This window comes from Vanessa cardui, chromosome 1 (assembly GCF_905220365.1).
Source record: "Vanessa cardui chromosome 1, ilVanCard2.1, whole genome shotgun sequence".
NCBI classification, from domain to species: Eukaryota; Metazoa; Arthropoda; class Insecta; order Lepidoptera; family Nymphalidae; genus Vanessa; species Vanessa cardui.
In genome coordinates this window covers 15,170,603-15,183,025 of record NC_061123.1, presented here as the reverse complement: position 1 = coordinate 15,183,025, position 12,423 = coordinate 15,170,603, and the positions used below count along the sequence as shown (strand labels likewise).

The 12,423-nt window shown below is 36.7% G+C and overlaps 1 protein-coding gene across 3 annotated transcripts in view; it reads right to left on the bottom strand.

Moving 5' to 3' along the window:
* Window positions 1-1,708: 1,708 nt before the first annotated feature.
* The window catches only part of LOC124530123 (rho GTPase-activating protein conundrum), a 98,837-nt gene continuing 88,122 nt past the window's right edge, over window positions 1,709-12,423 (bottom strand). The window contains exons 5-13 of one of the 3 annotated variants that reach the window (XM_047104129.1): window positions 6,081-6,205; window positions 5,824-5,999; window positions 5,564-5,669; window positions 5,141-5,246; window positions 4,066-4,225; window positions 3,376-3,542; window positions 2,524-2,701; window positions 2,110-2,293; window positions 1,709-1,921 (exon numbers count right to left, since the gene is read on the bottom strand). In XM_047104129.1, the coding sequence (XP_046960085.1) occupies window positions 1,747-1,921; window positions 2,110-2,293; window positions 2,524-2,701; window positions 3,376-3,542; window positions 4,066-4,225; window positions 5,141-5,246; window positions 5,564-5,669; window positions 5,824-5,999; window positions 6,081-6,205 (1,377 nt within the window). In that variant the 3' untranslated portion in view covers window positions 1,709-1,746. The remainder of the gene's footprint in view (window positions 1,922-2,109; window positions 2,294-2,523; window positions 2,702-3,375; window positions 3,543-4,065; window positions 4,226-5,140; window positions 5,247-5,563; window positions 5,670-5,823; window positions 6,000-6,080; window positions 6,206-12,423) is intronic. The other 2 variants (XM_047104136.1, XM_047104142.1) reach the window with 2 other exon arrangements.

Below are 12,423 nucleotides of genomic sequence, written 5' to 3'. Positions count from 1 at the left end.
TGCCAGGTGGTATGAAATGTAGTCCTATATGGCCTGCCAGCATTGTTTAAGTTCAAGCTTGCTTCATACCAAATTTTATCAAATTCAGTTTAATTGTTTCACTCTCAAAAAGAAAACTAGCAGACAAAAATTAATTTAGTTTATAATATTAGTATAGATTAAAGCAATATCACTCAATATCCATCTATGTGATTGTGAATACACAATACTGCTGTAGGCATATTGTGAATATGCATAATATTGCTGTTACCATATTGTGAAGCAAGTAAGTTTACCCACTTTATTAAATGTGTCCTGAAGAATATCTCTAGCTCCAAGATTATTAATAGAGCTGACTGCTCTTTTTTCTTACTAAGTTAAAGGGGAATAATTTTCTTTGCTATCATCCTTCTACCTACTTACCTTTGATTGATATCCTTACAATTATAAATAATAATAAATAAATAAATAAATATGAGACACATTACATACATTACTCTGATTCCAATGTAAGTAGCTAAAGCACTTGTGTTATGGAAAATCAGAAGTAACGACGGTACCACAAACACCCAGACCCAAGACAACATAGAAAACAAATGATAATCTACATTGACTCGGCCGGGAATCGAACCCGGGACCTCGGAGTGGCGTACCCATGAAAACCGGTGTACACACCACTCGACCACGGAGGTCGTCTAAAATTATTTATTTATATTAGAAATTACAGATATTTTGGTAGTTATTAAGGAATTTATTAAAGAAGCCTTTAGGATCAATCAATAAATAAACTCAAATAAGAATATTCATGTTTGTTAAACGCAACTACAATCAAATACAAGTTTAAAAATAATCAAACAAAACTATTCTACATTTAAGAAATACAGTTTTAAATCTACTATACATATTGATAAAGTTTGGGCTTAATTAATTATGCAAAGGAATGCCATGCACTTAAGAATGAAAGATTAGGTATATTACCCAAAATATATCATGCCTCCTATGGCATAATGCTGTGTAGTTTTAAAGGGAAAAGACTATGTGAAAATCCAGCTTGATTTTAAGGCCAGGCTCACACGGGCGTTGGGTTAGGTACATATGTTGTAGTTTTATGAATAAAAAAACAATTGAATAATACATTTTTATTTGTGAAGTAAATACACTTATGAGTAACATATACATAAGATAATACAAGTCAGTCTTTGCTTGCCTAGTCAATTGGTATGATATTTATACATTTTATTATTTACAATTATATATTAAGGATAAACAAGGATTGTGAGTAAATTAAGTAAAATATCATGCTATATAAGGCACCATCTCTACAACCGAAATCTTACAAGTGGTAACGCGTCCGACGACCCCATGGCACCACACTCATGTTAAATCCTAAACTAAGGTACAGCCTCAAAAAAAACTGGAATAAAATTATCGATAGTACTAAATAACACCGATGGAAAAAAAGATATATCATATTTGGCATCTCATTCACATGTCGTATACCACACTAAATGCGTTAACGGTCAAATTAACACAGAGTATATGCATCTACTAAACATAACGATATCACTCATCGCCGCTCGGACGCGGCGGCACTGCGCGCTCGGGCTACTTCGGGCGGCGTCGGCGCGGCTCGGGCGGGTCCGGCGCGGCTCGGGCGGGTCCGGCGCGGGTCGGGCGGGTCCGGCGCGGCTCGGGCGGGTCCGGCGCGGGTCGGGCGGGTCCGGCGCGGCTCGGGCGGGTCCGGGCGGGTCCGGGCGGTCGCGCGGCTCAGGGCTGCGGCGGGCGGCGGTGCGGCGGCGGTTTGCGGCGCGCGGCTGCCAGCAGCGCGTTGGGTACGCTCCACAGCTGGTCGCACCAGCGCATGAGCGCCTCCGTCACGTGGCAGCTGTTCGCCGCCGTCGCCAGTTGCGTCTCCAGGCTGTCCGACGCCTTGATCAGGAAACTGTGAAATATACAGAGATTTCATTAATTATGCTTCTTAGTAGACGGCTAAATCCAGTGACTCCTGGGGGGCAGATTCCTTTCCTGATAGTTATTTTGTTTTGACCATTTGAATAATTACAAATCATTTCGCTTTAAGTAGCGAGTCTCATCCACTAGCGATGAGTGAATACAATCGTCAGCACCGACCTGGGTGGGAACAGCGTGGGCGCGATGATCATGGCGACGTTGTGCTCGCTCATCTTGTTGGTGTCGCTCATGGCCACGATCTCCCGCACGAGGCGCAGGATCTCCCGCAACGTGGCGCGCTGCTCCGCCGGCAGCAGCAGAACCAGAAGGTTCAGAGCGCGTCCCTGGGTCGCGCCAGATAGCGCTGGAAAAATATATAAAATGGCATCGATAATATATAAATGGAAGCGTCTCGGAATGCTAGAGCCAGCACAGGATGAGCTTGATGTGTTGTAAGGAACACTATCGGACTGTGACAGACTGAGGTCACGGAATATCTCATACGGTAAACTCGTTAGAGGCTTCCCATGAGGCGGGTGACCCTAGCGTTTCGGAAGGCTAGAGCCAGAACAGGATGAGGGGCGGCGGGCTCACCGTAGGTGTGGTAGAAGAGGCGCATGAGCTCCTGCGTGAGCGGCGGCTGCGGCAGCGCGCGCAGCAGGCGCTTGAACACGGCGGCGAGGTCGTGTCCCGTGGCGCGCCGCAGCGCCACCTCCACGCCCGCGCGGTCGGCGTACCACTGCCGCTCCACCAGCGCGCACAGCGCCTCCACCTGCGGCACCGTGACGTCAGCACAGCATTGGCTTACGGTTTGGCCCAGTGGTTAGAACGCGTGCATCTTAACCGATGATTGCGGGTTCAAACCCAGGCAAGCACCGCTGTTTCATGTGCTTAATTTGTCTTTATAATTCATCTCGTGCTCAGCGGTCAAGGAAAACATCGTGAGAAAACCTGCATGTGACAAATTTCATAGAAATTCATCCACATGTGTATTCCACCAACCCGCATTGGAACAGCGTGGTGGAATATGTTCCAAACCTTCTCCTCAAAGGGAGAGGAGGCTTTTAGCCCAGCAGTGGGAATTTACAGGCTGTTGTTGTTGTTGTCTGTTTGTTGGGTTCATTGTCTTTCAACAGACACTGAACACAAATACAAAAACAAAACAGGACTGTTTATTATATAATAGAAGAAATTTATAAGTGAATATTTGCTCATTTCAGTATAAAAAAATGGTATTTTTAGTTACATAATACAGTCCATGAATACGTCTCTACCCGTAAGCCCCAAGAAAAGTGAAAGACTATTTCATTAATCAAACTCTCGAGGATGTAAAGTTTAAGATGGGATTTTATCAATTTCACATATGTTCAAGAAACGAGTTCAATTAGTTAAACATATTTGTTTCAAAAGTTAATTTGATTAATAGATTAACAATGTTTGACTAACCTTATGTTTATTTCCAGGGACTCGCAGTAAGCCCTCATCTTTAGTTCTCGCGCGCAGAGCGGACGAAAGCGCTCGCAGAACTGACGGAACCGAACTCCATGTCTCCTCCCACAGGATCATGTCTTTGCGGAGAAGAGTTTCTAATGCGACACCGAATACTGTGCCTTCTGTTAAACAAATAATATACTACTTAGGTATAATCTATATAGTGAAAAAAACAAAAGAGTAGCACCAACATCTAATATGACTATATATGTATTTCATGATTATTATAAAATCCAGTCATTTGTTACTTTTACTTTTAGTGTTGAAATTATTTTAAAATAATATATGGATGAAATATCGTAAAAGAAAAACAGTTTGGTTTTGTCAATTTTTCCAGTCTATAAATTCTAAAATAAAAATTGATAGAACATTTGAAATCTACAAATATACCAAAAAATTATTCCAATCTTTATAATAATTGACACCTAATATGGTAAAATAAATGACTCGGACGAACTCTATCCGCGCGTAAACCTATTAACCCTTGGAAGAAGAACTATTTAAGTCTACTCAAGGAATCAATGTATTGAGAGCTTGTTAGTGGGACAAAAGTTTCAAACGCACTGTTTTTAAATAAATTCTTATCCACAGTCCACAGTGGAGCGCGGTGATATAACCTAATGGAAATCCTTGGTGAGTACTAACCTTCCTTCCGCTTCTTCTTCGGCGTTTTCCTCTTGTGGAAGGGCAGCGAGTATCTGTCGAAGAGCGCCGTCAGTTCGAGCCAGAGGAGCGGCTGTAACTTCTTCAGCTGCGGTTCACCGACTGTCTCAATGTCCACTGTGCTGTCCGGTTCGGGCCATTCCTGAAAGATATTTTTTTCACTACAATTTCTATTCAGAACTATTATTTATTTAATATTTGGGAAACAAACAGATATAAAATATAATCTAATTACATAATACAGTTTAGATATCACATTATCCAGCGAAGTTTCCACCGATTGATAAAACATAAAATGCACTCAAATATTTTAACACAATAAGAAACAAAAAATTATTTGACATTATTAAAAGCATATATTGTTAAGTTAATTTAAGAAGGTTACAAATTTTATCTTTAAATTTAATTAAAGATAAATGAAATATATCAATGTAATTATGAAATTAATATTAGCTGAAATCTATTTGAAGTACAGTCGGGGTAGGAAAATGTTCGTCAACTTAAGATCTATTTTCGTGTGCTCAGTATGAGCAATAATCTTTACCGATTAAGAATGACATATTGCGTCGTAATGATTCGGTGTTTAGATTCAAAAGGTACTAAGAGTTTAAGATTTGATAGAGGAATTAATTTGAAAACTGACGAAGGTTTTCTTACTCTGACTGTACAATTATAAACATGAACTTTGTTTGTACTTATTAACAACCGCCTGTAAATTCCCACTGCTGGGCTAAAGGTCTCCTCTTCCTTTTAGGAGAAGGTTTGGAACATATTCCAACACGCTGTTCCAATGCGGGTTGGTGGAATACACATGTGGCAGAATTTCTATGAAATTTGTCACATGCAGGTTTCCTCACGATGTTTTCCTTCACCGCTGAGCACGACATGAATGATAAAGACAAATTAAGCACATGAATCAGCGGTGCTTGCCTGGGTTTGAACCCGCAATCATCGGTTAAGATGCACGCGTTCTAACCACTGGGCCATCTCAGCTCAATTGTACTTATTATTTTACACTACTGTCCCTAGGTACTTGATATTACTCAATTCAACCAACCTCTTCATGGTCTATCATCTGACGGTCCAGATTGAACTTATGTTCGAAACTTAACGGCTGTTGCGCAGACGCAGCGCTCTTAGTCCGTGAAACCGGCGCGTGTTTCCTGCAAACAACGTAAGAAGGATTAAAATTGATAAAATCTCAATTTATTACCTTACGTTTGAAGAAACAACAAAAAATTATATTCTCGAAATAAAATTGTTTCATTTATCGTTTTGGAAGGCCGAGATAAACACATAACAGATTAATTCTAATCTGTTATGTGTTTATCTCAATAACTCCATCAATGCTAAAACATATTCATGTTTTAGCATAATTGAGTTACTGCTACTATGGAGAATATCGTGAGGATACTGTTAGGAATATAAAATAGTAATATTGTCTTAATCTAGTCATTTTATATATTATAACATTACTCACATGAAAAGGTCATTCTCTTTTAAAATGGATCCATTGATGCGTTCCTTGCCTATCCTCGGTCCCTGAACTGTCCCGTATCTCTGATAACCCAAAAGCTCGATACCCTCTGAAATGTTAAATCATTATTACTAAATACCTTCTCGAAATATTTGAAAATTAAATTTGACGTAATTGTAAAGAAGATAGAAAAGAAAACATTTCTTCACAGTTCTCAAATGTAATCTCTCTATGTGTTAATGATATATGATTCGGTAACTCACCGGTGTTGGAGGCGATATCGGCCCAATGGAGATCATTTGGTTTAAAGAGCTCGTGCACGGGACGCGGAGGGGAGTGCGGTGAGTGCGGGCCGGGCGGGGACAGGCGCGTGCGCCGGGACGCGGGCGCAGACGGCGTGCGCGCGATGGGAGCGTGCGTGCCCGCGGGGTAGCTGTCGCTGAGGAAAACGTACTCGATACATTGTTTTGCCAATGGACGACATGACAAAGTTAGTGTAAAATATAATAAGAATAGTTACACAAAGTCAGGTGGCGTAGCGTTGTCTGCCCACTCGGTGGGTGGGCTGCCGGAGCCTCCACTTGGCAGCGAGTCCAGCGAGTCAGGGGTCGCACTGCGCGACCGAGGCTCACTGCCGCTCGAATTCTGGAGAAAATTAATATAATTTAGTATTCTGGCCAATTTCACACTAGCAAACCCACATAAGTTCCTTTATACGCAAGAGTTTGGTCACAGGTAGCTATGTCGTTATAAAATAAATACCGGACAATGCGGGTAATTGAGGCTAGAAATGCTTACGTACATCGTGTGGTTACAATTACTTACGTAAACAGTCGATTATCATAACTTTTTAATGGTTTATATTTTACGAACTTCTCGGAGAGTTAACTTTAATGTCTATTGTAGCTATAATTATTATTAATATTATTATTTACGTATTATGCGGTAAAGATTTCGCTTTATACAAAATGCCCATAAACCTATAACGACCCCGTCGAAGATTTGTAATGGTTGTTGAACGATTATTCAACCAAATTATTTGATCGATATGTGGAAGGGAAATGCCGCACCTACCGGTTTGTGTAACCGCTTTCCTAATAGTAAAACATGTAAACTGAAGCAATCGGACTAACAAACCGATGATTGATAATGATATATTATCAGTGTTAAATACGATTCTTGTTGAAATAGTTCCAAATCATGTATTCGAAATTTGGGCCAACGTATGTTATATTGTTAATAATTTAATCAATTATACCAAAGTTGCTAATTTCAAAATAAGATTAGGTAATATCAACCTACGGTGAAAACATAATAGAATTGACAGAATTGTTATACTCACAACTTGAAAGCACGCGTTACACAAAATTTTATTACACCAGATTCTGAATTGAATATGATTATGATGATAAAAATGTACTTATACAATAAATGGGGTGACTATTTATAAATTCTTTGAAATTTAAAATTATTGATCACTCCAATGATCCCTGATATCCGGGCTCTCGAACGTTGGAGTCACGAAAAGCGACACTCGTTTTTTTACTGCAAAGCTATGTAATATCATTGCTTTTATTTTCTACAAAAAAAACCATAAAGCATTTAAAGTCAGCTCTTTTGTACACTAACTAAAAAAAAACAAACAAACACCGGAACGAAACACTTAAAACGTTACAGAATTAAAAAAAATAGAAGTTAATTGTTTCTTAACTACACACGGTTTTTGTTTCATAGAAAGTAGCGTGAGAAGACAGATACATTTATATATATGTCGTAATCAATGACGAACAAATAGACGAAGGGATTCGCGATTGTTTCGTTTAATGGGAAGTGAAATTATTTTTTCGACTTACGTTTTTCCCGTTGTCACCGTGTCATGATGTTATATAAGAAATGAAAGTCGGTGCTAACTAACTTACGTCGAAATGTGTTCCTCGATCGACTACTCATAACAATTCTGATTAACTGCCTAAGTTCGACACAATGACCTTTAAAACTTCAACCTTTATGATATAAATAACGAATGATTTTATCAGATATTTTGAATTTATATAAATTTATTATTAAAAACATTTAAGTTTTGGTGGTTCAAATATATTAAAAAAATAAACTTTATAAATATTCTGTACAAGATTATTTAAGCAATATATCAAATGATAATGACATCATTTTTGTATATAGTATGTATGATGAAAATGTAACTAACTTTGTTTCCTATTATTCTCCGGTTATTCTCGACAAAAACTACATCAACTTTCCAGCTCTTCTCCTGCTTTTATACCCTTCGCTTGTGTTCGGTGCAGGTTGTTTGGTCGATTTAGGCTGGTTAACAAAGGTTCTTAATATGTATTTCCAATCATGTTTCAAATTAAAACTTGCCATGAGTACAACCTCAAATTTTCAAGCAAATATGTATAGGTTGCTACTTTTTAATTAATACCTGCATATCTAGTCTAAATGGATATCTTTAGTAAGTTCCATTTTGCACGCGTCATCCCGCGTATATTACATCCAAATTCTTGGTCTGCATCTTGAATTATCTTGACATTAATATCAATACTCTCTACGTCTATTTGACTTCATAATACATCATGATAACAGGCTGTTCCTTATCTCCTCACAGGAGGTAAAAACACACTCTTACACACTAATTTCTTCACTTTACAAATAACCCATAAAATTTTCAGATAACACATTTGCATGGTATAAGCTTTTATATATTTTTCAACAATTGAATTCGTTAATAAAAAATATTCTCTTAGGAATAAGTTTATTTTGAGGTTATCATCCCAATTGCTGGGATTGATTTTGATAAATTGTGTGTTCTTTATCAATGTTGAAGGTTTTCAAATCACGCATTTTTTAAGTTTCCAACAATGGGTTAACCCGTTGGAGAGTTAATAAATTACATTCCGTTGACTGTTATTCCCAAGTATATAAGCAAAGACATTGTGTCATATATGTAACAATATTATGGTCATTGAGGAACGCAATAAAATTATTATTCTATTGCAGCCCGTCACTGCTCTTCCCCGAACATACATGATTTGATTTAAACGCCCATTTCTCCGAAGACAGTGTCGTTCAACTCAGGATTAGAGCTAGGAAGTAGGATGCTATGCAGTTTAATCTCTATATATTTGTAGCATACTGTTACATGTAACGGTTACACCAAAAATGTTGACATAAAACCCTTGCTAATGATAACGTCGGGGCGGAAACAAACGAGCAAACGGTCAAATTATTTAACCAAATTCTCATCCTAATCAATCCATCAATTTCTAAAAGATATAATACCCCGTCTTATTGTCACAAGTGATGATAGGATAACTCGTTAATATTTCGAGGTAGTTCTGACTGGACGAACGATTAACAAATTTTCCTATAATCGAAATTCAAGGAATATATGCTTCCAGCATACTTGCTACCATTCTACGCGTTGTTTTTTAATAAAGTAACTATTTATTTGATTTTTATATAAAAAAAAAACAGTTCTCTATGTAAATAAATTGACGTTTACGTAGACGATAATAGAAATGTCAATATCCTTAATAACGTCGAGATGACCCGAGACGAATGTGAAACCGCGATCACGAAGTTGAAAGAGAGTGAAAAAGTGTTATTCAATAGTTACTCTTTTTTTAATGTTACGGGAAACAGAAAACATCCAAACTATAAGGTTTTTTGACATAACGTCTTTTGATAAATAGATTTTAAAAATGAAATTTACAGAAATCGAAATATATTGTGTGTGACAATAAACTTATAGGAGTTGTAGCCAAAAAATATGTTTTTTTTTTCATATAAAAATGAAAGAAATTATGAAGATAAGTTATTATTTTTTTTTAATTCTAAGTTTATTCATTTATATATAAATTCCTACTGATATTGATGAACAAATTTATTGTGGCTACGAAAGACAGGAATGAGTTTAGTTTTTAAGTTAAGAATTTTCAAAATATCAACAATTAAAAAAGTTTCTTAAACATTCACATGTAACGTTTCAACGTAGTTCTAAAAAAACCTAGTTATGAGTTAAATTTGAAACAAACGCTTAATAGCTGTTAAATAATTTCAAGCTACAGTCGGCAAGGGGAAGCTGTCTATTAAACAGAGAATCGGGGTCGACGCATCAATATGCGGCTCTCATCGCGCCCGACGCACAGCGTATGCTAACGCTTAATGGCTATAGGCAAGCGGATAATAAACATATTAAGATAGTTTCTACACGATATCGTCATTCTGAACGAATATTATCATACGACGAACCTGTCATATTGAAATAAATCACCGTTCTTGTATGTCTGTGCTTTTACAAACAAACAAATTTACCTTAATGTATGCAGCATATATATTTTGAAGTAAACCAACGATACTAGAGCTGAGATGGCCCATTGGTTACAAGGCGTGCATCTTAACCGATGATTGCGGGTTCAAACCCAGGCAAGGCTATACATATGTGCTTAATTTGTGTTTATAATTTATCTCGTGCTCGGCGGTGAAGGAAAACATCGTGAGTTTCCTCCTGCATGTGTCTTATCAAAATTCAGCCACATTTCTATTCCACCAACCCGCATTGGAACAACCCTCTCCTTAATGGAAGAGGAGGCCTTATCTCAGCAGTGGTAAATGAACAGTCTGTTTCTTTACTTTACTTTACAACGAACAGTCAAGAACAGTCTGTTTCTTTACTTTACTTTACAACGATACTTCATTACTTATTAAGTTTTGGACAAATAAATACATTTCAAAATTAAAGATGGAATTGAATTACGGTGGAACAATAACATGTCTTGTGAACACGATTAACAGATTTATTATTTTTGTGCTATTCACATTAAGAACTTTATCACCATATAATCTTTGCAGCGGGATGTTATGTCTTCGTGACGATAATCAGATTCTATAATTGCCTAATCTCGAACAAGACTATCACGATTACAACGATAGCTTATCTAGAATGACGTATGTGACGTACATGTAACACTTAAATGTAACTTACTATAGATTAACTAAGTTTAGTCTATTATTATTTTTTAGCTTATCTGTGGGCTGTTTGCAGGCCCTTATATTTTTTATCTACCATCAAAAAGCACGCAAATGCATAATATTTATTGTAACAAATCCTATGATTGCCAGCGTGTTAACGGTTTTGGATATGGTTAATATTTCTCTATGAAATTGACATGATCATTACTCACTCGGATGCTTTGCTCTTTTTTCAGAACATCTTGGAATTAAAATAGATCAAAGAGAGTTTTAAGTCTGACGTGCCTTTATTTATGTCTCTCCTACTTAAATTATGAACATTAAACAATTTAAGTTCTTAAATGAAGTCGATTAAACAATTACTCTATGTAATAGATGTTTCGTATTAGTTAGAATAATAATAAAATACGAAGAGATCATTTTAATCTTATACTTGTTACATACACAGTTCATTGAACACGCAGATTCATAATAATTCAATTGATTACGCGAGTACCGAAAGGCGAAATCTATTAAGCTTGGCATCATACGGCCTTTTTCATATAATTCTAATTGATTCAAGAGCGTAATAATTAGCACAAAGTTATTAAAGGTATTACTTAAGAGTATGGGTAATGATTGATTGTGTATACAACTGCGTTGAGTTAACTTTTTTGCGTGTGTGCTGATATTTATGGCGATACGTTTTCTAGCCCTTGAAAACGATTTCGAATCTTGTAGTTTGGAGTTGTATCAGCTTCCATATATTTCCATTGGCATATTGAAATGAATAAGAGTTGCATTGTTTTAATTAAGTTTTGCATTTTTTTTGCAAAATAATGTAATTGAATCAGGAAGCGGTCTCAATGCCTGAATTCAAGCATGCTCTACATTTTTAGCGGTAGTTATAATAAGACAATATATAATTTGTTATATCAATATTTTTTGTTGTTTAAAAATTTCACTTGATTAAGGAGTCATGGATTGGTTGGAGTAAATTATGGCTTTTAAAATTTAAGGTTGATTGTTCCAAAAATCATGCATTCAAAATACTTTGATGAAACAGTTGCTTAACGTAATCGGATATTTACCAAAACATCGAGGTAGGAGCGCATCAAAGCCAGCCCTTTGCAGTTCACCATCTTCTCGCATACCTTGTGACGAACCGTCTCGCAGATCATCATTGGGTACTTTATGCGACCACGTTACAACAATAAAACAATCCATATAACATAACGTCACAACAACCGCACTCAGCACATACTGAAACCAGTGTGCATTAAACACCCAATACAGTTTTGAAATTTGCCGGACGCGAGGCAATTTACACAGGCGTGTATCCGTTTTATTTATATTCGTACAATATTAGTTCTATATTAACGCATTATCATAATAACCACTTGAATTTTCTAAATCTACAGAGGTAGAATTCTATTTTTAAAATAACGAAATTCCATTCGATTTTTTTTAAAGCTAATAAACACATTTTCTTAAATGGCACTGAAATCGTTTCATTCTTCCAATAAAACTGCTCTTATAAAGGCAACATTATAAATAGTTCGGTAGCAACGTACAAAAGAAGTTGCTTCCGTGAGCGTTATTTTCGAACTAAATTTTGAAGTTTAGCTTTAATTGCATATTTATCTAACGACGGCCAGTTATCACGTAGCCCTAATGACTTGCCCGAGCTCTACCATTTTTTAAAACAATCTTAATTATCTGTCATTAATTCACTATAAACTGTCCAGAGATTAACTGATTCATAGAAAACAAAATATTTTCCATAGTTATGCACAATTTACATAACTACAGGTGAACTTTTTTCTATTCTTTAAAGTAAACTTAATTGCGTTATAATGAATATATTTTGCGACATTTCACGAAGCTTTTCAAAG